Here is a 25,156-nt window from a genome sequence, read left to right on the forward strand (position 1 = left end):
AAGAGATACAAATCTTTCAGAGCCCCATCTATTTGTCTGTGTTTGAAATATGTGACCTTTCTCCCAACTTGTAGTCCTACATTTCTGGTTTATAAAGTCCAAAAGAAAAATACAGAAGAAATCAACACAATAAAGGTTATATTAAATAAGACTAACATACAAAGCCATAATTAAGATGAAGTAAGGAAAGCCGAAACATTAAAATTGTAAAGCTTGCTTGTTACTTGTTAGAACCAGTCCTACACTAGGAGTGAGATAATATACACAATTATTTTCAAGTAGATTACTTTATGTTGCTCTAACATGTACTTGTCATCAGTGCACTATTAAACTACTTAAAAATTCTACATATTCTCTTACAATAGCAGCATACACACACACAAAGCTGTGAAGTCTCAAACGACTTAGTGAATTGAAAGGAAATAAAAAGCTGAGAAGTAACATATTAAGAAGAAACAATGGGAATTAGAAGATCCATGCAGTTCAGCTCTCTGAGTCAGCCAGCCAGCTTGCTAGCAACAAGGGATGGTTTCCGCTGCGGAAGGTCCTGTGGAGTAGGAATGTGGTCACCAGTGACCTCTGTCTTATCCGGGGCTGCAGTAGGAAGTTGCTTGTTCTTCATTTTTGCTTTAGCCATGTTGTAATCCCCAGAATCAAAATATTTTTGCTATAGGAAAAGTAAAAAAAGAAAAAAAAAAAAAAAGAATTCAGACCAGAATTTAAAAGCCTTCATGTGCAAATACACTGGTTTAAGATATAGATGCAACGCTACACTGTCAGTATAACATAATCTAGTCTTAAAAAATTTAAACAAAAACATTAATTAGATAAAATAACTATGTCCCCGTAGTAAGTTCCAGCATAATTCAAAAACTGAGAAGCCAGGCAAGCACCCCTTCTTCAGACTTGGACTGCTCTGGCTCCAGTACAGAGCTACACATCAACCACTGCATCAAGCTATCTGGGAATGAATAGTCCTAGACTCAGCAAAATTCACACCTTTCATTTACTAATAGAGCAATCAGGCTGAAAAGCTTGCTTAAATGATTTTGAAAATAAAAACAAATAATTCATCAATTTGCATTTAGAATGTGCCACCCACCCTCAATTAACCTTATAGCTATTAAAACTATTATTTATAGTTTCTGGTACTCTGTCATCTAGAACAAGCATTTCTGCAAGAATTTAAATCATACTTATTTTAACTAGAGCAGATCATTAAAATCAAAATTAAGGTTAAAATATAAATGCTACAGTAAATCTAAAAAATAAACTTCTCACCAGAAATTATCACTTAAAATGCACATCCCTACACCTCCTCCATTTTTCACACAAAAACACTGAATAAGTACCACTATCGCTCACTAAGATGGAGGAAGATTGTAACCATATCCTTTATCACTAAAACACAACTTGTGAGGAAAGCTAATAATCAACCTTAATGTGGCTAATTAGCTATCTGTTCCAGATTAAAAACAGATGTATGTGCCTGGCTCCTGACTGACACCTATTATATTAGCCCACATTTACTGAGTAACTGCTATACTCTGTGAGAGGAGAGGCACTGGGTTTGAGAGCTGGAGAGAGGTACAAAGATGGACAAGAGTCAAGTAAATCAATTATACGATTTTAAGTATACAAGGTGCTATGAGTGCTCAAAGGAGGGAGCCCTAACCTTGGCCTGAGGTGGGCCAGTGAGGAATAATTCAGGTATGAGATGAGGGCCTGGACAATGAGTGAAGGGGAAAAAAATGTATGTTCTCTCAGGGCCTTTAAGGATACCTCATGTTGTAAAATGAAAGAGCTGGGAACTCACAGCCCAGGAAAAGTCTCATTGGCTGCCTTTCTCGAGGGACTTATCTGGCCAGAGGGTCTAAAGTTCAAAACTGCTTTTCATCTGTCACTATACATGCAACACACAGAGCGGTAACAAGGAAACTCAGACCAGGCCATCCCAAGGCTTGCTGCAGCTTTATTCCTACATGATGTTTTAAAATGAGTGTAGCGGAAAAAAAAAAAAAGAATGTCTGATGCACTGCATTATACTTGAAGTAGAGAGCTGCTTCTGAGGTTTAGTAGCGTCTGGAGGAGAACACAACAGCCTGCCAAATTTCTTAGAGTCAAAAGCACAAAGTGAGAAATTTAACACACAGTGCAAATTTTAGGCAGAACTTTCCCAAGCCTGTGTCTAACCTGGTTTTTTATTGATACTTATTTTCTAGTTAGTAAAAATTCATCATAAGGGAATACCACTAACTTGCAGGTTAGACTACACTGCTTGTGGAAAAGGAACCAAATATATTTAGTGTGGCTAGACACAAAACTAAAATCAATGCTAACAATTAGGACTGCTCTAGGAAAGAGCAGGCTACTACTGCAAAAGGCAGTATTTCACTTAAAAGATTCAGCAAAGACAACTATGCAACAAAGATGTCAGAAAAAAAATGCTTTAGGTGGAGTGAACTAGGTCATTCCTCATTGTTTCTCACACTGGAATCCACAGATAGAGTCTCAGAAAGCGATTATTAGTTGTTCTTAACAATTTTTAAATTTTGTGAGTTTAATAAAAATCTTTTAAAATTCACAAAGCATATTCTTGATCATCTGGATGACAATATTGTAAAAGCCTCCTCCCCACCAAATTTAGAGGCCACACTTACATCAGTATTTACAATTACACTGACAGTAAGTGAACACCTATTATGTTTAATTTTTAAAGCCTTGTTTCCTTAAACTGTATCTTCAGTTTTCTTGGGACTTCACAAACAAGTATGAAAAATATAGACTAGACTGCTTCTTGATATCCCTCCTGGCTCTATCTATGTAGCCACTGTGTACATGGTCATAATATAAAAGATCCCAAATACATGTCAATCCTTGACACTCAACATTAGCATTAATGAGTATAATAAGACAGAAAGGGGCCTTACAAATAATACCTAATCCAACTTCTCAGATGAAGAACAGTTTAAAGATGCTAAGGTAACTCGTGAAGCTTGCTAATTATTAGTGTGACAGAGGAAAACTGAAACCCAGGACCCTGTGATCCAGACTCTTACAGAACTATTCAAGAGCTCACTTTCCAAATTCTATATAATTATATCTTAATTCAACTGGCATTTTCTCCATTATCAACTGCTTATATCTACAATGCCAACTCCAAGATAAAACACATATAGATTCTGACTTGAAGATACTTAAAATGTCATAAATAGTCGAAGCCAGAAGAAAATTACAAAAACAGTACAAATGTTGGAAGAAAGCCTCTTAACATAGGTACGCTTGAGAATAGCAAAAAAAAAAAATGTTTCTTAATCACTAGTAATCAGACAAATCCCAAATTCAAGTAACTCAATAAAGAAGATTATATAATTCATTTTGTAACTAAAAACTCACTGATGGAACAGTCTTATGATCAGACTCAGTACATATAATTGCTGTATTCATAATATGGTTTTCATCCTTTTTCAATTTATTCTATTTATAATTTTAGAATTGTTTTTAAATGAGCACAAAATATTCTATTTTGTTGACTTATCACAATTTACTTAACCATTTCTCTGCTGTTGAGTAGTGGCACTGCTGCTAATTATAGTGAAAACTACAACGAATATCTTCAAACCTTGGAGACTTTTTTCCTTACACTGAATTATGTTCTTAGATTAATTCAAAAGAGATTGTTCATTGAAACAATGTGAACATTTTAATAAATCTTGATTCATACCCCTTTCCAAAATGAGAGTATCATTTTAAATGCTACACATAGCAAACTTCAACTTCAACCTCACCAAACCCCAAAAAACCAAACCCACTGCCATTTACTCCAACTCATAGGGACTCAACAGGACAGAAGAGAACTGTCCCATAGGGTTTGCAAGGAGCAGCTGGTGGATTCCAACTGCCAACTGTCTGGTTAGCAGCTGAGCTCTTAACCACTGCACCACCAGGGCTCCTAAACCTCACCAGTGGGTATTATCTTAAATATTTTTCTAATTTAGTTGTATGGATACCACATTCTGACTGCTCTAATTTACATTTCATTGATTTCTATCATGGGTAAATATTTTTCTCTGTATATAATACTTTATTCCGTCTGTTAAAATCCTTTATTTGTGGGTACCTTGGAGCCCTGGTGGTGTAGTAGTTAAGAGCTCAGCTGCTAACCAAAAGGTCAGCAGTTCGAATTCACCAGCTGCTCCCTGGAAACCCTATGGGGCAGTTCTACTCTGTCCTATAGAGTCACTATGAGTCAGAATGCACTCAAAGGCAATGGGCTATAGGCACCTATTTTATTTATTTCTCATGGTACAGAGGGTTTTACATTTTCATGTATTTAGTGTAATTCTTTCTTGTCATTCCTATCATTTCAAAGCTGTGAATATTATTCTTTCATGTAAGATAAAAATGTCGTTTTATTTTTCTGCCACTTTTAAAAATAATTTATTTAAATACTTTAAACATTCCTTTGGAATTTGTTTTTTTGCCTTTTTTGGAAGACAATCCATATATACCTACGGTTAATATGTTCCCATAAATAAACACACACACATACTGACACATTTCTGTAAGCAAGCAAAAGATACTAGCATATTTAAGGCATTTATTTAAGGAGAAACTTGATTTGGCACTGGATTCAATAAACAATTCTCTTCTGTAAATATTATTTTATCTTCCCTATACCCTCTATGGTAGGAAGGGAAAAACTTAAGGAACAAATAGAACACTATCTCAATTCAGATCTCACTGATGAGAAATAATGGTTTATACCTCACAAAGCATGACAAGATTTTTGAAAAAAAAATTTTCAGTAATTTGAACTACTAAAATTACAATGTACTAATTGTGTTACAGTAACTCTGAATGTGAAATGTGGTATTAATAAGAGAGTAAAGTGCTTTTAAAGTGATCATTTCATCCAAATAAAAATTAGTTTAAGCTTTTGGGTGTTGTATGGGAATCGCTTTTAAAATAATTAGGTAAAAATTTAAAAATATGGGTAGGAAGGATAAATAACAAATGGCTGCTTTTGAAGAGAAGGGGGAATGGGGTTTTATACACACATGGGGTAGGTTTCAACTGCATCTACATTTTCTTTCTTACAAAGATAGAATCGAAATAAACATGGAAAAATATTAATGTTAGATCTGAGTGGTGGGTACACAAGTTGTTATTATCTATAAGTTTGTTTCAAATCATTAATAATTAAAAAATGTTAAAGAGTTGAGAATTCTTACACATACTTATGAACGAACAGTATAAAATACTTATATATATGTATATATATGACTGTAAGGTACAGAACTATATATGCAGACACCCATTTCACAATCTCTATCAGCACAATGAATTCACACAGCTTAAGTATTTGAAGATTACACGTGAGAACTTACCCCTTTCTGTAAGCGTTTCCTTAAGAAATCTGAACCTCCAGGCTTTTGTCCCAGATGAGGATACCTTGCTTTTAATTTTGCTTCTTCAGCTTTCTCTGGACTAGTCACTTTATCTTCCATTTCCTGAAAAAATTTTAAACAAGTTATTTCTCTATTACAAAACAGTTATTTAAAATAATTCACTTTTTTTAATATCTGGATTCCAATTTCAGTTGTCCAATGCCAAATAACACAGCATCTGACTAAGAAATCAAGCACAGAAGCTTTTAAAATATCTCTATCTTTTTTTCAAATGATCCATGTGATAGCTCTATTATAGCTGTGATGCATGTGTGACACCCCACACACTGGATAAAAATATCAAAAGAGCTCAGCTCTCAAGTCTTGCTTGCCATTACTTTCCAGTCATGTATAACACATCTATAGTCAGTCACCTTCTATGGAACTCTTTAGCTCTTTGTCTATAGAGAATCTTAATACTGTTAAAGAACAAAAGATCTTTTGATTTCCTGTTTATCCAAAATTATGTATGATTTGAAGCTCCTAAGATTCCTTACTAGAAATTAACAGCAGTCTACTTACCAGTACATTTTCCCTGAATAAATTAATACAGAATAAATACCCTGATGTTTGTAAAGAAGAGATACATCACGTAATCTTTGTCAATCCCCATGTCTGGGTATACTGCCTAATTTCCTCCCATACGTTTAATGACAAAAGTGTTCATGTCAAAGATTATTTAACATCAAAAACCTGTTTTCTGACCAAGGAATGTCAATATTTTAACCCTGTTCATTTTTAACACCAGTCTTGATAAAGTCTACCTTCTTTCCAAGAGCCTATTTTACCAGGAAACACCATATCACTTTATGGCTAATACTGCAGAAGGACAAATCTAAAAAAAAGGCTGCTCTGAGATGGGAAGGCTGGGCCCACTTTCTAGCTAATAAATTCACTTCTGCATGCCAGCTCGGCAAAGTTACAGACCTCTATAGATCTCAAGTCTTCCAGGTTACTTATGATTAGTAAAAAGCAGGACTGTTGAATCCATACATGTAAAGTCTACGTTCCTACATAGCAAGTAGATCATTTATCAATCTAAGAATTAAACAACTTCATACAATTTTTACATATATTTTCCTCAAAATTAAACATACATGTTTAATAATCACCTTTATTTACTTTATATACTGTCAACATTTCCTTCATCTTGAACAGTTTCCTCATGTGTTTACATCTTCTCATTTTAAGTCTTGGAGGATTTTGAAAATAAAGCTGCTGCCGTCACAATATATTTTTCTTCTATGGGGCCCCTTTCTATATGTATTCTCCCTTTCTGCTTTGTGAATACATGACCTACTGAGAACTGACGTGGCAGTCTCCAATGTGATTTATGCCTTCTCTGGAAATTTACAAAGGTGATTTTAGTTATATATGATTTTTCCCTTACTAACTTTAGAACCTAACCCCCATGTAAGATATGACCATACTGTACTCATCACAAAAGCTGGAGAAATAGTGGAAGTTTAAGGATACCAGCTGAGTATAGGAAGATGGGCTGGGTCACCATACAGCTCTGTGGCTCAACCCTCACTGCAAGCATCTACTGTGGGTGGCACAGAGATGTTCCTAGTGCTGCAACACAGAAGTGGAATTGGGAGGAGGGACCTACTCTTGGGTTTCCCTGTACACCTACTTTTCACTTATTGACTACTCATTATCTGACGTTTCTTTCGCATTTACAACAGTAAAAAATCTATTTTGCATATTAACGAGATGGAGGCGTGGCAGCAACGGCTGCAGAGCGTCCCCTCCCTTGCAGAGAGTCTCTGGGCTGCCTCTGGGAAGCTGGGCCGCACTGCCCTCCATTCCCTCCAATCAGCCCACATCCAGCTGCTGCCGCATGGGCCCAGCCTCCTCTATCCACGGCTGTGTGCCTGTTCTCGGTTCCCAGCTCCTATGCAGCCTGAGGCCCTGCAGCTCAAAACTGCTGTGGGGTGAGAAGGGAGGAAAGAAAGGCATCAGAGACGGTATCGGGAAGAAGCGCATGCCAGTTTAATGACATCCCAAAGTGAGCCAAACTGGGGTCTGCACCCTACTTTAGTGAGTGGCGTCTGGGGTCTTAAAAGCTTGCAAGAGGCCATCTAGGATGCATCAATTGGTCCCAACCACCTGGAGTAAAGGAGAATGAAAAAACACCAAAGACACAAGGAAAAGTATAAACCAGACACCTCATCAGCCTGAGACCAGAAGAACTAGATGGTGCCTGGCAACCATCAATGACCGCCGGACAGGGAACACAACAGAGAGTCCCTGATGGAGCAGGAGAAAGGGGGTAGGGAGTGGAGTGCAGAACTCAAATTCTAGTAAAAAGACCAGACTTAATGGTTTGACTGAGGCTGGAGGGACCCCGGAAAGCATGGCCCCCGGACTTTCTGTCAGCCTAGAACTAAATTTCTGAGGCCAACTCTTCAGACAGAGATTGGACTGGACTGTGGGACATAAAATGATACTCGTGAAGAGCGTGCTTCTTAGCTCAAGTAGATACATGACACTAAACAGGCAGCTTCTGTCCGGAGGTGAGATGAGAAGGCAGAGAGGGTTAGGAGCTGGTTGAATGGACATGGGAAATCAGGGGTGGAGAAGAGGAGTGTGCTGTCACAGTACAGGGAGAACAATTAGGGTCACATAACAATGCATGTATAAATTTTTGCATAAGAGACTAACTTGAAATTTAAAAAAACTACAACAATAAACCAAAGTGAGCCAAGCTGGGCCTGAAGCCTCTGCCTCGGAGGGGCCGGGTGTGCTGCCAGGCTCCTAGCACCCTCTCAGGAAGCCCTGAGCCTCAGTGACTCGCCAGGCCAGGAGGGCAGAAGAGGCTCTAGATGGGATCGTGAATGCAGGGTTTGCAGGGGTGGGTGGGAATGGAGCCTGGAGGCAGCTCTGCAAAGGAAGCTCTGACCCAGCACAAGAGGAAGGGGAAGTGGTTAAGCCAAGGGCCCTCCAGTAACACACCCAAGCTATATCCAGCTTTGTCTCCTCCAAGTCTCCTTCTACACAGAGGAATAAGCCATAACTAGACTTGTCTCGGTGATAAGCACATCAGTAAATCTTAGCTGTTATTAGTTCTATGATCATATTTTCTAACAAACCAGACAAATGGATGGTCTGAAAACAGGAAAAAAAAAAAAAAAAGACTTCCATTTTGGCATAATGCTGATTTTCACATAACAACCTGGTCTTTGGAACCTGTCTTAGTCATCTAGTGCTGCTATAACAGAAATACCAGAAGTGGATGGCTTTAACAAAGAGAAATTTATTTTCTCACAGCTAGGAGGCTAGAAGTCCGAATTCAGTGTACCAGCTCCAGGGGAATGCTTTCTCTGTCGGTTCTGGGGGAAGGTCCCTGTCATTGATCTTCCCATGTCGAGGAGCTTCTCAGTGCAGGGACTCCAGGTCCAAAGTACATGCTGTTCTCCTTGTTCTTGTTCCTTGGTGGTATGAGGTCCCCGTCTTTCTGCCCACTTGTCTCTTTTTATATGTCAAAAGAGACTGACTCAAAATACAACCAAATCTTATAGACTGAGTCGTGCCTCATTAACATAACTGCCTCTAATCCTGCCTCATTAACAACACAGAGGTAGGATTTACAACACATAGGAAAATCACATCAGATGACAAAATGGTGGACAATCACACAATACTGGGAATCATGGCCTAGCCCAATTCCAACACATTTTTGGGGGACACAATTTAATCCAGAACCAGAACATAACCATGTTGATAGTGAGGAGTGGTGTAAAGCTGTTTTAAAATTACATGGGTTGAAAAGGACTCCAAGCTCACTGCAGCCCTCAATCCTAGCACCTTCAAATTAAGGGTGTTAAGGAGCCCTGGTGGCACAACGGTTAAGTGCTTGGTTGCTAAGTGAAATGTTGGCAGTTCAAACCCAGGAGTAACTCTTTAGGAGAAAAGAACTGGCAATCTGCTCCTGTAAACATTACAGCCTAAGGCATGGGAACCATGGTTTTGGAGGACATCTATGTCAATCAGCATAACAAAGTTTATTAAGAAAATGTTCTGCATCCCACTTTGGTGAGTGGCATCTGGGGTCTTAAAAGCTTCCGAGTGGTCATCTAAGATGCATCGATTCGTCCTAACCCACTTGGAGCAAAGGAGATGAAGAATACCAAAGACACCGGGAAAATATTAGCCTAAGAGACAAAAGGTCCACATAAACCAAAGACTCCATCATCCTGAGACCACAAGAACTAGATGGTGTCCAGCTACCATCAATGACTGCCCTAACAGAGAAGACAACAAAGGGTCCCTGACAGAGCAGGAGAAAAGTACGGAGCAGAACTCAAATTCACATAAAAAGACCAGACTTAATGGTCTGACTGAGACTGGAGGACCCCCAAAGCCATCACCCCCAGACACTCTATTAATCCAGAACTAAAACTATTTCCAAAGCCCACTCTCCAGACATACATCAGACTAGAATATAAAACATAAAATAATACCCTCGAAGAGTGTGCTCCTTCTTAGCTCAATCAGATACACAAGACCAAATGGGCGGCTCCTGTCCAGAGGCACGGTAAGAAGGCAGGAAGGGACAGGAGCTGGCCGAATGGACACAAGAAACCCAGGGTGGAAAGGGGGAGTGCACTGTCACATTACAGGGATTGCAAGTAACGTTACATTAACAGAGTATAATGTTTTGTATGAGAAATCAATTTAAGCTGTCAACTTTCACCTAAAGCAAAGTTAAAAAAAAAAAAAAGATTACAACCTAGAAAACTCTATGGGGCAGTTATACCCTGTCCTATAGGGTTGCTATGAGTCAGAATCAACTGTATTGCACAAAACAATGATGTCCTAAGTCCCTGGGTAGCAAACGGTTTTTGCCCTAGGCTACTAACTGAAAAGTTCTCGATTCGAATCCACTCAGGGGCAAAAGGGAAGACAAGCAGGGCAATCTACTTGCATAAGATTATAATCATTGAAAATCCTATGGAGGGAGGCTGGACCAAGATGGCATAGTAGTCTGACGCTTCCGGTGGTCCCTCTTACAACAAAGACCCGAAAACCTAGGAGCCCTGAACATCAAAAGCAAAGTTGAGGAATCGGACATAGTGGCGGGGGAGGGAGAGACTGTTTGGAATCAATGAAGAGTTGCCAGACCAGACCTGGCAGAAGGTGCAGGCCTTCAGCCCGGATCAGCTCGGGGGTGAGCGGTGAGGCAAGCAGCGGCACTCTGGAGGCGTTCTCCACACTGGGAGAGACCCAGAGGCAAAGAGTCTACTCCGCCATCCATAATCAGTGAGAACCAACCCTCAATCAGTGAAAGATAAGTATTTGTGTCTGGCCTACTGTGTGAAATCAAAAACACCCCTTAGGGAAAAACCTCTCTCCCGTTTTTCTCTAATCCCAGCTTGCTCTGCACTGGGTTCAGGACGGCTTCAGCGACTGCCGAGTCTCCCGGCCTTGGAGAAGGAATAAATTAACGAACGGGGGAAAAATAATCTGCTGGTTCCCTAAACTAGGAACTCAGGGTAGGCACAGCACCTTTGCCTAGACACAGGCATAAGGGACTCACAGACTCTGAGTGCCTTTCCCCTACAGAGACTTATATGCGCCCATTTCAACAGGATAGGCCCTCATTATTGCAATACAATGGGGTATATACCTGAAACCTAACTTCCACTGTTTCAGCTGTGAAGTGGCAGATCTGTAACATGTGACACTGCTCTCTCTGCCCATTAAGCAGGGTCTTCACCTATCCACATCAGGGGCCTGAGGACTGGTGGCTCCACCCATGCCACCTACCCACCTGCGACAGAGGCCCAAGAACAACAGGTGCCCCCAGTGCTCATAATCCAGCTGCAAAACCCACCCACCTACACACTCTAGGGAACAGGGACATGCTTTCCTCCTGGACACTCAAGGGGGGTGTCAGCCCCTTGCCTTGCTCAGCGTGTGTGCTCCTGCTGCAGCCGGATGCCTGTACCTACACCAATCACCCATGCCTGTCTAGGACTGTAGGTGAGAGCCTGCACCACACACCTAGTGGCTGACTACCTGGACACCTGAGCTGAATTCATACAGGAGGAGTGGGCGGACTCCTGAGTTCACATACTTAGTGGCAGGTCTGGCAACCTGGTGGCAGGATGTTGGAGCTTCAGGGGCGCCAGTGATCAGGCCAGCTCAAACGAGCAGCCTATTTGGGTATTATCAAAACAAAACAAGAAGCTAGGACACAGTAAGCAAACATAAAATAAATATAATAACTCACTGATGGCTTGGAGACAACAGTCAATATCAAATTACAAAGAGGTAGATCATGATGGCTTCAGCAAGCTCCCAAAATAAAGAATCTAGAAACCTTCCGAACGAAGAAAATTTCTTGGAATTACTGGAGACAGAATACAAAAGATTAATATACAGAACTCTTCAAGAGATCAGGAAGGAAATTAGGCAAAATGCAGAACATGCAATAGAGGAACTTAAAAAGATTAGGGAAGAGCATAATGACAAATTTTATAGGCTGCAAGAATCCAAAGACAGACAACAATCAGAAAACAAGAAGATTAACAATAAAATTTCAGAATTAGACAACTAAATAGAAAGTCATAGGAGCAGAATTGAGGCGATGGAAGTCAGAATTAGTGAGATTGAAGATAAAGCACTTGACACCAACTTATCTGAGGAAAAAAGCAGATAAAACGATTTAAAAAAATGAAGAAACCCTAAGAATTATGTGGGACTCTATCAAGAGGAATAACCTATGAGTGACTGGAGTACCAGAACAGGGAGGGTAACAGAAAACACAGAACTGTTGAAGATTTGTTGGCGAAAAACTTCCCTGATATCGTGAAAGATAACAAGAGATCTATCCCAAATGCTCATCGAACCCCACATAAGGTAGATCCCAAAAGAAAGTCAAGACATATTATAATCAAACTTTTCAAAACCAAAGATAAAGAGAGAATTTTAACAGTGGCTAAGGATAAACAAAAAGTCATCTACAAAGGAGAGTCAATAAGAATAAACTCTGACTACTCAGCAGAAACCATGCAGGCAAGAAGGCAGCGGGATGACAAATATAAAGCCCTGAAGGAAAAAAAAACTGCAGGCAATGAATTATATATCCAGCAAAACTGTCTCTCAAATATGATGGCGAAATTAGGGCATCTCCAAATAAACAGAACTTTAGGGAATTTGCAAAAACCAAACCAAAATTAAAAGGAATACTAAAGGAGTCCTCCGGTTAGAAAATCAGTAACATCAGATAATCACCCAAGACGAGTACGCAGAACAGAGCAACCAGATATCAACCTAGATATGAAGTCACAAATAAATCAAAGCTAAAACACTGAAAACAGGGAAACAGATGTCAATATCTAAAAAAATGACAACATTAAAACAAAAAAGAGGGACTTAAGAAAATACAGGCATAGATTTTTCATGTGGAGCGGGAGTCAAGGCGATATAAAGAAATAAAAGATTGGTATAAACTTAGAAAAATAGGGGTAAATATTAAGGTAATCACAAAGAAAACTAACGATTCTACAAGTAAAAATAAAAAACAATATAAAGACTCAGCAAATACAAAATCAACAACAAAGAAAAAGATGAAAATACATAAATAAAAAACCACTCAGCACAGAAAATTAAGGGGAACAAAGAAACTGAACAACACACAAAAAAAGACATCAAAATGACAGCACTAAATGCACACCTATTAATAATTACACTGAATTGTAATGAACTAAATGCACCAATAAAGAGACAGAGAGTGACAGATTGGATAAAAAACACGATCCATCAATATGCTACCTACAAGAGACACATCTTAGACTTAAAGACTAAAACTCTAAGCATGGAAAAAAACATATCAAGCAAACAACACTCAAAAAAGAGCAGAGGTGGCAATATTAATCTCTGACAAAACAGACTTTAAAGTAAAATCTACCACAAAGGATAAGGAAGGACACTGTGTAATGATTAAACGGTCAATACATCACGACATAACTATAATAAATAATTACGCACCCGAAGACAGGGCTCCAAAATACATAAAACGAACTCTAACAGCATTAAAAAGAGAGACAGACAGCTCCACAATAGTGGTAGGACACTTCAACACACCACTTTCATGAAGGACAGAACATCCAGAAAGAAGCTCAACAGGGACACAGAGAGCTAAATGGTACAATCAACAAACTTGATCTCATAGATATATTCCAAATACTCCGCCCAACAGCAGCCAAGTATACTTTCTTTTCCAACACACACACAGAACATTCTCCAGAATAGACCACATGTTAGGCCATAAAGCAAGCTTTAAGAGAATCCAGAGCACTGAAATATTACAAAGCATCTTTCCTGACCATAAAGCCATAAAAGTAGAAATCAATAACAGAAAAAGCAAGAAAAAAAATCAAACACATGGAAACTGAACAACACCTACCTCAAAAACTACTGGATTATAGAAGAAATTAGGGATGGAATAAAGAAATTCACAGAATGAAAACACATCCTGCCAGACCCTCTGGGACACAGCAAAAGCAGTGCTCAGAGGTCAGTTTATAGCAATAAATGCACACATCCAAAAAGAAGAAAGGGTCATAATCAAAACATTAACCCTACAACTGGAACAAGTAGAAAGAGCAGCAAAAGAAGCGCACGGGCACCAGAAGAAAGGAAATAATAAGAATTAGAGCAGAATTAAATGAAATAGAGAATAGAAAAACAACTAAAAGAGTTAATAAGATCAAGGTCCTTTGAAAAGATCAACAAAATTGATAAACCACTGGCCAAACTTACAAAAGAAAAACAGGAGAGGAAGCAGATAACCCGTAGAAGAAATGAGATGGGTGATATCACAACAGACTCAACTGAAATTAACAGAATACTATAAAAAACTGTACTCTAACAAGTTTGAAAACCTAGAGGAAATGGACAAATTTCTAGAAACTCCCTACCTACCTAAACTAACACAAACAGAGGTAGAACAACTAAATAAGCCTACACAAAAAAGAAGAGATTGAAAAGGTTATTTAAAAACTCTCAACAAAAAAAAGCCCAGGCGGCTTCACTGGAGAATTCTACCAAACTCTTCAAACTTTCAGAGAAGAGTTAACACCACTACTACTAAAGGTATTTCAGGGCACAGTTAAGGATAGAATACCCCCAAACTCATTCTATGAAGCCAGCATAACCCTGATACCAAAACCAGGTAAAGACACCACAAAAGAAGAAAATTACATCATGAACACTGATGCAAAAATCCTCAAAACAAAATTCTATCCAACAGACTTCATCAACATATCAGAAAAATAATTCACCATGATCAAGTGGGATTTATACCAGGTATGCAAGGATAATTCAAGATTAGAAAAACAATCAATGTAATCCATCCCATAGATTAAAAGAAGACAAGAACCACAAGATCTTATCAATCAATGCAGAAAAGGCATTTGACGAAGTCCAACACCCATTCATGATAAAAACTCTCAACAAAATAGGAATAGAAGGGAAATTCCTCAACATAATTAAGGACATTTACACAAAGCCAACAGCCAACATCATCCTAAATGGAGAGACTTTGAAAGCATTCCCCTTGAGAACGGGAACCAGACAAGGATGCCCTTTATCACCACTCTTATTCAACACTGTGCTGGAGGTCCTAGCCAGAGCAATTAGGCTAAAAAAAGAAAGCGCTTCCAAATTGGTAGGGAAGAAGTCAAAGTAACTCTATTTGCAGATGACATGATATTATACACAGAAAACCTCAAAGAATCCACAAGAAAACTACCGGAACTAAGAGAAGATTTCAGCGAAGTTTCAGGATACAAGATAAACATACAAAAATCAGTTGGATTCCTTTACACCAACAAAGAGAACCTCAAAGAGGAAATCACCAAATTAATACCATTTACGATAGCCCCCAAGATAAAATACTTAGGAATAAATCTAACCAGAGACTTAAAAGACCTGTACAATGAAAACTACAAGACACTACTACAAAAAACCAAGAGACCTGCATAAGTGGAAAAACATCCCTTGCTCACAGATAGGAAGACTCAACATTCTGAAAATGTCAATTCTACCCAAAGCGATCTACAGATACAATGCAACCCCAATCCAAGTTCCACTGGCATTTTTTAATGAGATGGAGAAACAAATCACCAACTTCATATGGAAAGGGAAGAGGCCCCAGATAAGTAAAGCATTACTTAAGAAGAAGAACAAAGTGGGAAGCCTCACATTAGCTGATTTTAGACCCTATTATACCACCACGGTAGTCAAAATAGCCTGGTACTGGTACAAAAACAGATAACATAGACCAATGGAACAGAATTGAGAATCCAGACATAAATTCATCCACCTATGAGCAGCTGATATTTGAAAAAGGCCCAAAGTCCGTTAACTGGGGCAAAGACAGTCTCTATAACAAATGGTGGTGGCAGAACTGGATATACATCTGCAAAAAACTGAAACAAGATCCACAACTCACACCATGCACAAAACTTAACTCAAAATGGGACCAAAGACCTAAATATAAAATCAAAAACAATAAAGAACATGGAAGAAAAAATAGGGACAAAGCTAGGAGCCCTAATACATGGGATAAACACAATACAAACCGTTAAGTAACAATGCACAAGCACCAGAACAGAAACTAGATAACTGGGAGCTCCTAAAAATCAAACACTTATGCTCATCAAAAGACTTCACTAAAAAGTAAAAAGACAACCTACAGACTGGGAAAAAACTGTTGGCTACGACAAATCCAATCAGCATCTAATCTCTAAAATCTACAAAATACTGCAAAACCTCAACAACAAAAAGAGAAATAACCCAATTAAAAAATGGGCAAAGGATATGAACAGGTACCTCACCAAAGAAGAAATTCAGGCAGCTAACAGACACATGAAGAAATGCTCACAATCATTATTAGAGAAATGCAAATCAAAACTACAATGAGATACCATCTCACCCCAACAAGGCTAGCATTAATCCAAAAAACACGAAATAATAAATGCTGGAAAGGTTGTAGAGAGACTGGAACACTTATACACTGTTGTTGGGAATGTAAATGTTACAACCACTGCGGAAATCGATTTGGCACTTCCTTAAAAAGCTAGAAATAGAAGTAACATAGGATCCAGCAATCCCGCTCCTTGGAATATATCCTAGAGAAGTAATAGCCATCATACGAATAGATATATGCACGCCCATGTTTAATGCAGCACTGTGCACAATAGCAAAAAGATGCAAACAACCTAGGTGCCCATCAATAGACAAATGGATAAACAAATTATGGTATACTGACACAATGGAATACTACGCAACGATAAAGAACAGCAATGAAGTCGTGAAACATAACATGGAGGAAGCTGGAGGTTATTATGCTGAGTCAATTTAGTCAGTCACAGAAGGGCAAATACTGTATAAGACCACTAATATAAGAACTCAAGAAAAGGTTTTAAACACAGAAGAAAACATTCTTTGATGGTTCCGAGGGTGGGGAGGGAGCGGGAGGGTTACTCATTAACTAGATAGTAGACAAGAATTATCTTAGGTGAAGGGAAGGACAGCACACACTACTGGGGGAAGTCAGCACAACTGGAGTAAACCAAAGCTAAGAAGTTTCCTAAATACAATCAAACACTTTGAGGGACAGAGTAGCAGGGATGGGGGTCTGGGGACCATGGTTTCAGGGGACATTTAGGTCAACTGGCATAACAAAGCTTATTAAGAAAATGTTCTGCGTCCTACTTTGCTGAGCAGCATCTGGGGTCTTAAAATCTTGCAAGCAGCCATCTAAGACGCATCAATTGGTCCCAACCACCTGGAGTAAAGGAGAATGAAAAAACACCAAAGACACAAGGAAAGTATCGGCCCAAGAGACAGAAAGGGCCACACAAACCAGACACTTCATCAGCCTGAGACCAGAAGAACTAGATGGTGCCTGGCTACCACCAGTGACCGCCCTGACAGGGAACACAACAGAGAGTCCCTGATGGAGTAGGAGAAAGGTGGGGTGCAGAACTCAAATTCTAGTAAAAAGACCAGAGTTAATGGTTTGACTGAGACTGGAGGGACCCCGGAAAGCAGGGCCCCCGGACTTTCTGTCAGCCCAGAACTAAAACAATTTCTGAGGCCAACTGTTTAGACAAAGACCCCTGGACTGTTGGACATAATATGATACTCATGAAGAGTGTGCTTCTTAGCGCAACTAGATACACAACACTAAATGGGCAGCTTCTGTCCAGAGGTGAGATGAGAAGGCATAGAGGGTTAGAAGCTGGTTGAATGGATATTGGAAATCAGGCGTTGAGAGGAGGAATGTGCTGTCACAGTACAGGGAGAGCAATTAGGGTCACATAACAACGTATGTATAAATTTCTGTATAAGAGACTAACTTGAAATATAAACTTTCACATAAAGTACAACAATAAGCAAAAAAAAAGAAAATCCTATGGAGCACAATTCTGCTCTTGCACACATGCTGTCACCATGAGTCAGAAGTCATAATCAACTCAATGGCAATAGGTTTTAATGGAATCCTATATTTCCACTAAAACCAATTAGCTTTCGTGGGACTGGGAATTGAGAGCTCTCCACTTTTTTTTTTTATCAGTTTTCTGTATCTCACCACTCTAGACAAATTCTCGTCTACTCAGCAATATGCTCACTGATGCAGTGATTGATGAATAAGTAGGGAGGATTAATGAAAACCAACAAATCCTTTGTGATTTTGCCAGGAAGCTACCAATACTGTATTAACCTCTATGGAAAATTACTGTTGCCCTATTATGCTCTTGCTGCTTGCCCCGTGCCTGCCATCTGACTGGTATTCTCAATAAAAGTCTCCTGAATTAACAAATACAATATACTCCAATCATTTAAATAAAGCTAAGAAATTTTCTAAACGCTTGAAAGTCTCATCATCAGCTTATTTTTGAAATATTTCATGTTATAAGACAGACACTTGCAGGTTCAAGAACAGAAGTTGTAAGCATTAAAGTCTTGCACAAACAATATTAGCAAAGCTGACAAACTGTTGCATAGCAAACACAGTATGCTAGGGTAGTTGGGAGAAACATTTTAAAATAACTGTTCTGAGGCTTAACTGTAGACTGCTAAGAATCAGTGGTTGTACACAGACCAAACTATACAGTTCTCTGAATGGAAAACACTCTTAAGCCTTTTATTTATCAGAGGTAGCGTGAAAACAGTACTAGAAGATACCAATATTAACTGCAATTTTTAAAAACCGAACAGGAAGGCAATTTATATGCACTCTTTATTAATAATATATGGAAGTATTTTAAATGATAGTTATCTTCCTCTTCCACCTCTACAAAGGCATCAAACATATCTTTCAAACTGACAGAAATATTTTAGTTGAGAGCTATATTTTAGCCTTTTCCAAGACAATATCTCACGAATTTAATTTGATGAATCTTATAATGAAACCTCTAGAAAACCTGCTACTGAGATTTTCTTTAAAAAAATATTTTAAACCACAATACATATGAATGCGTATACACACACATTCCTCTGGTTTCGTTCAGATTTCTTAAGGAGGTGTGATGGTTAATTGTATGTGTCAACTGGCTAGGCTATGATGCCCAGCTGTTTGATCAAACACTAGTCTAGATGCTGTTTTGAAGTATTTACATGTGATTAAATTAGTTGGCCTAAACTAAAAAGGATTATTCTCCAAATTGTGGGTGGGCCTCATCCAATAAGTTGAAGGCCTTAAGAGCAATAAGAATTTTTCCTGGGGTGTATTCTGCCTCCAGAGTATATACGGACATCTTGCCAAAACTCCTCTACTCTTCCTGTTGCCAAACCTATGGATTTTTTAATATTTTATTGTGTTATAGGTGAAAGTTTACACAGCAAATTAGGGTCCGATTTAACAATTTCTATACAAACTGTTCCATGACACTGGTTACAATTTTCACAACGTGACAGCATTCGCATTATTTCCATTCTGTTTGTTCTGTTTCCATTAATCTAGCTTCCCTGCCCCTCCTTGCCTTCTCACCTTTGCTTTATGGTAAATGTTACAGGTTGGTCACATATAGTTGATTGTTTACGGAAGCAAAGTACTCACAGGTGATGTTTGTTTTATAAGCCAATCTGTTATTTGACTGAAAGGTGACCTCCAGGAGTGGCTTCAGTTCCAAGTTTAAACGGTATCTTACGGCAACAGTCTCAGGGGGATTCTCTAGTCTCTATCAGTCCAGTAAGTCTGGCTGTCTTCAGGAATTTGAGTTTTGTTCTACGTTTTTCTCCCATTCTATCTGAGACCTTCTATTGTGTCCCTAGTCAGAATGGTAAACCTATGGATTTTGAGACACAAGACTGCAGGAATCTCCAGCTACTGCCTAAGCTATGGATTTTGGATTTGCCAGCCCCCTACAGTTGCATGAGCCAATTCCTTATAATAAACCCATCTCTGTCTCTCTCTCAAAATACAAACATGGACATATACACACAAAGTCCCTGGATGATGCAAACAGTTATGCACTCAACTACTAGAATAAAAGGCTGGTGGTTCAAACCCATAGGAGCCTTGGAAGACAGGCCTGGCAATCTGCTTCCAGAAAGTCAGAGCCTTGAAAAACCCTATGGAGCATTTCTACTCTGCAAGCATGGGGTCACCATGAGTCAGAATTGACTCAACAGCTACTAACTATATATATACACCCACACACATATATATAGCATATGTATATATATAAATATATATATATAATGAGTTCTGGCAGCACAGTGGTTTAAGCACTCAATTGCTAAACAAAAGGTAGGCAGTTCGAACCCACCAGCCGCTCCACAGTTTAAATATGTGGCAGTCTGCTTCTGTAAAGATTCACAGCCTTGGAAACCCTATGGGGTTGTTCTACTCTGTCCTACAGGGTCGCTGTGAGTTGGAATTGACTCCACAGCAATGGGTTTTGGTTTTTTGTTTGTTTGTTTGTTTATACATACATACATACACACACACACACAGATATATCTTACTGGTTGTTTCTCTAGAGAGCTCTAAAACATGGGTCTAAGCAAAGATTTTTATATGATCGTGGTCTCTCCCTCTTTTTTAACTGCAGTACTAGCATAGCCATTCATATTGCAGTAGTCCTTTGGCAATGATTTCAACAGAAAAGTTCTGAAGAAAATTCATTCAAGCAACACTTTCTGAACAATGCCAAGTACTATGCTAGGTGCTAAGGGAGAAAAGATAAATGAAGCAGGGCCCCTGAGCTCAAAATGCTCACAATGAAAATACAATGACTGTTTTAAGTTCCCACATGACTCTTCCAACCCTAAGGACCAGTACATATGTGTCTTGGCTTAGTGTTATTCAAAGTGGAATAGACGGATGATATATCTATGAGGTCTCTGCTAAAATTTTAAAACGTTTTTTGTTTTCACTTCAGTGATTATCTTAGTGCTATGTGACTTGTGTCTGAGCTTTCATTTACAGTGACAAACACAGCACTACTACTCAATTGTCCAAGTTAATGAGAAAAGAACAGAGCTGTATTTAAGATGTAAACGATGTATCTGTGACTCTAAAGAGTTAAATGACCTCACAGCTTACTCTACAAATAGAGATTTTTGAAAGGTTCAAAAACCGAAAAGTGGTGGAATAATCACAGGGCCCAGGGGGAGTGTGTTTACTTGCCATACTCAAAAGCTCCTGCACTTTAACAATTGTTACCAGATTCTCAATACATTGGAAATTTAGTTTCAGCAAAATACCATGCCACACTGAATCAGTAATTTAGAAGTTTACTGTTTTTTTTTTTTTTAGTTTAGAGTGGTATAAAAGCTATGAAATAGGAGTCCGTATTTATTTTTATGTTTGTACATATTTAATTAATATCTCATTAAAAAGTAGGGCTCTGTATAGTTTTGTTTTCTCTACAAGGGTGTACATACTCAAGGTACAAAAATAGTGACTTAGGTCTTACTCTGTGCAGGGTCTATCAATTTTTCAGAAGCAATAAGTTAAACTACCATAAAACTATTTTAGCTGAATTACTTTAATTTAAAGTTCAAATGGGTGCACCGACAATAATCCAATTTTTTAGGTCATCTAACTGTTCTCCCAAACAGAACAAGTGACTGGCCCTTAGGAAGAGAGAACTGACGCTGCACATTTTCCTAACGTTAAGGCGTTATACACGCTAACGGTACTTAACATCTACAGCCAATCCTCCATTCACGAGGGACATTATACTCCTAACACATATTGGTATTAATAACAGTAGCAGCAAAAACCAAACAACTTGAAATAAAATTTTAATGCAGATACTCATTACAAAAAATCACTCAAGATATCCTTAATATTGTTAAGGGACATAACATTAGACTGTTCAAGTAAAAGCATTTAAACTCTATAAACTAACATTTCACACTTGGGCAACATATTAACAAATCTTATAAAAGACAATTACATAGCACACTACTGTGCAGACATCAAATCTAAGGTTGATTTCGATTTAGGTTAAGTCACCATAGACAGGGACATGGGTTTATTTTTTGGGGTTCCTAAATCACAAGCAATAATGAACACCACAATAAATATTTTACAATAAATAAGGTATTGCTAATATTACTGTAAAGATTATAATCCTTAAAATATATTTTTTTGCCCCCAAAATACATTTTTTGGCAAAGTGTGAAAACTTATTCAATAGAGTTTTTTCACTGGAATATTGCTCCAATAACGTGGTAATTTGACTATTACTTATACTACTGCTGTCTCCTTCTTTTTTTCTTCAGTTACTTTACAAGTAATATTTTAACAGAATCATCCAATTCAGGAAAATTTAAGATGGTTAAGAACATACCGAATGAGTTTAGAACAGTAAACTAATTTTTAACCCAATTAGGAGCATGGGTGCAGTATTAAGCAGAAACCCTTACAAAGTCCAAGCATTAGACCAAGCCCTATTTATGGTAATGACATCTGGTTTTTTATTTGTTTTTTTAGAAAACGTGTTGGTAGCTCTCCATAAACAAGTTAGGAAACAAGATACCGTGGACATACTCAGTTAGCCACACATACCCAGGGAGGGTAGGTCCCCAGAAATAATTATGGTGGAAGGGGCAAGAATATACAGTCTCTATATTCGTAATGTGAGCCATACTGATTTCTGGCATACTTCCCTACATTTGAAATATCAGTTTACAAAATATTACTTTTTCCAAGAAAAATCTGATCAACTTCGTAAAAAAAAAACTTAGTTCAATCTTTTGATTTTTAATCAAGTACCATATGCGCATCGTACAGACTTAACATTTTTGAGCAAACACTGCTAAATACTACACTTTATTAACGTCATTTAAGCCTCACAACAACCATATGAAGGAAGCAAGTACCATTATTCCCATTGACAGATGAGGAAATTGAAGCCCAAAGAGTTTAGTAACTAAGGTCAGAGGATTAAGAAGTCTTGGAACTGAAATTCCAATCCAGGTCTAACTCGTGTCCCTAACAAGAGATACCGCCTCTGGAGTTAACAGCACGCGTACAAGTTAAGTCGGGGAGAGTTCAAGAGAAAAATAAAATTTCTTAATTAAAGTGAAGTTGACAGAAAAACTTACGTTACACTCATAAGGACTGAGTTCTAGATTCTTGTGTATATTTAAGTGAGTAATGCAACACTCCAAGGAGTTTGAAAAGGCAGGTTTCAGGCGTCGTGGAGAACGTTCAAACTCCCAATACTTTGGTGCTAGTAACAAGAGTTATCGTGGGAAGCCAATTTTGGAATGTTTTGACTTCACAGACGAGGCAGGTAGAAACACAAAGCACTGCACCAAGCGCGTCCTGACGGGATTCCAGGGCGCGTCCTTCCCCACGAGGAGGAGCACGCCGCCGCACTACCGCGCCCTCTGGGCCCAGCCGGCAGCAGAGACGGCTCCGGGCCTTCCGGGCTCCCCCGGCCCACTCGCCACACACGCTCACCTTCTGCTCCTCCGCGGAGGCCGCCTCGGAGATTTCCGCGGACATACTGCTCCCTCTGCAGACGAGACGCCGGGAAAAGATGCAATTACCGGGTGGCCGAGGCCATTCGGCCACCGCCGCCGGCCTCAGGCCAGCCCGCCGCCCGCCCCCGCTCTCCGACGCCCGCCGGGGGCCGCCCACGCCCGTGAAAATGGCCGCCGTCTTATGACGACACGGAGCCCCACGGCGGCGGCAGGCGGCCGACCCTACCCGCGGCGGCCCAAGCGCCCCTCCCGCGCCGCTCCCCGACCTACCCAACTCAGCCCCTCCAACTCTGCCACGCCAATGCACTTCCTTTCTTCCTTCAAAGGTCGTGGGCTGCGCCTTACCTCACATCCGCCCGTGACTGCGGGATCCTTCCTGGGAGTTGTAGTTTGTAAGTGGAACCGCCTCTCCACGCTCTTTCGTGCCTTTTGTGGTCCCTGCTGTTCGAGGAACTTTGCTATTTCCACGTCAGCCTCGCCTAATCCTGTTCTCTCAGTTCTTGCTAACGTTAGGGAAAAGTTACTAAAAATAAAATCTACTCCCGACCCAGAAAAACTCCACGAACACAGCAGAGAAAGAAAAGTTTTATTTTTGAATAAGCATTGAACCAGAAAGTGATGCATACCAGGCAATCCGCTAAAGAAATTGCAAAAACAAAAAAATCATATCTTTATATAGCTGAAAAAGATCCTCATGCTGAAGATCCTCATTGCTGTGGAGTCCATTCCGACTCATAGCAGTCCTATAGGACAGACTGAAACTGCCCCATAGGGTTTCCAAGGCTGAAATCTTTCCGCAAGCCGACTGCAACATATTTTTCCTTCTCCCTCGGAATGGCTGGTGGGTTGAAACGGCAGACTTTTCAGTTGTCAGCTGAGCGCTTAACTACTGTGCCATAAGGGCTTGTTACTGAGCCACCAAAAAAACAAACAAAAAACCCAAAACCATTCGGAGGTTTCCAAGGCTGTAAATCTCCATAGAAACAGACAGCCACATCTTTCTCCAGCAGGGAGCCGCCAGTGGTTTGGAACGGCCCATCTTTGGGTTAACAGTCAATGGCGGCTTTACTAAGCCACCAGGGATTGCTAATTTTCCAGTATATATTTTTGGCAGCATACCTGAAGTTTTGCTACTCGCCTTCCAGGAAACTGGGAGGTAGAGATGTGAGCTTCCTTGATGATTGTGAAACCGGACCAAATGGATCCGTGCCCAGCATGCAAGGAGCCAATCTCTCAAACGCTGGTTTTGAGAGTAAGAAAGAGTTTATTTTGCAGGCTAGCAAGCGGGAACTCAGAGGTATCAACCTCAGATTGAGTTCCTTGATTTGAGGAAGCATTTATATTTTATGGGTTTGAGGAATTATACATATTCATATAGGCGTGGAGGGAGTCAGGTGGGTCGAATCTGAAAGTTCTACATATTCATAGTTTCTATTATTACAGGTCAGGGCTAGGACTTGGCACAGAAGCCGCAGATGGACTCTTCGCTTCTGAAATGGGCTCTGCTACTGCAGATGATGTATGCGCGATGATTTTGGCTCTTTGACATGAGTCTTTTCCTTCCTTGGCATGAGTTCTCTTGTGTTATTGAGCATGTGTGGCGGCCCACGGTCGTCTGTCCATCATCTTTGTCTGTTTTATGATTGTCTGACGACTCTGAGCCGGTTAGATCTGGATCAGTCTGGGACTCTCCAGAGAGTCTACAAAATTTGGAGGCAGTGAGTGACATGGCGGGGAGG

At 39.5% G+C, this 25,156-nt stretch overlaps 1 protein-coding gene across 2 annotated transcripts; it reads right to left on the reverse strand.

The window, feature by feature from the left end:
- Positions 1-231: 231 nt before the first annotated feature.
- ARPP19 (cAMP regulated phosphoprotein 19) lies at positions 232-23,758 on the reverse strand. Of its 2 annotated transcripts, XM_004377678.2 has the most exons (4): positions 23,688-23,734; positions 23,395-23,449; positions 5,391-5,513; positions 232-667 (listed from the first exon to the last, which is right to left on the reverse strand). In XM_004377678.2, the coding sequence occupies exons 2-4, from the start codon at positions 23,437-23,439 to the stop codon at positions 497-499; spliced, it is 339 nt and encodes a 112-aa protein (XP_004377735.1). In that variant the 5' UTR covers positions 23,440-23,449; positions 23,688-23,734; the 3' UTR covers positions 232-496. The 2 variants fall into 2 exon arrangements, with proteins under 2 accessions (XP_004377735.1, XP_023588266.1); XM_023732498.1 differs by lacking the exon at positions 23,395-23,449 and having other exon boundaries at positions 23,688-23,758.
- Between the last annotated feature and the right edge of the window lie 1,398 nt (positions 23,759-25,156).

Source organism: Trichechus manatus, unplaced genomic scaffold, assembly GCF_000243295.1.
Source record: "Trichechus manatus latirostris isolate Lorelei unplaced genomic scaffold, TriManLat1.0 scaffold00052, whole genome shotgun sequence".
NCBI classification, from domain to species: domain Eukaryota; kingdom Metazoa; phylum Chordata; class Mammalia; order Sirenia; family Trichechidae; genus Trichechus; species Trichechus manatus.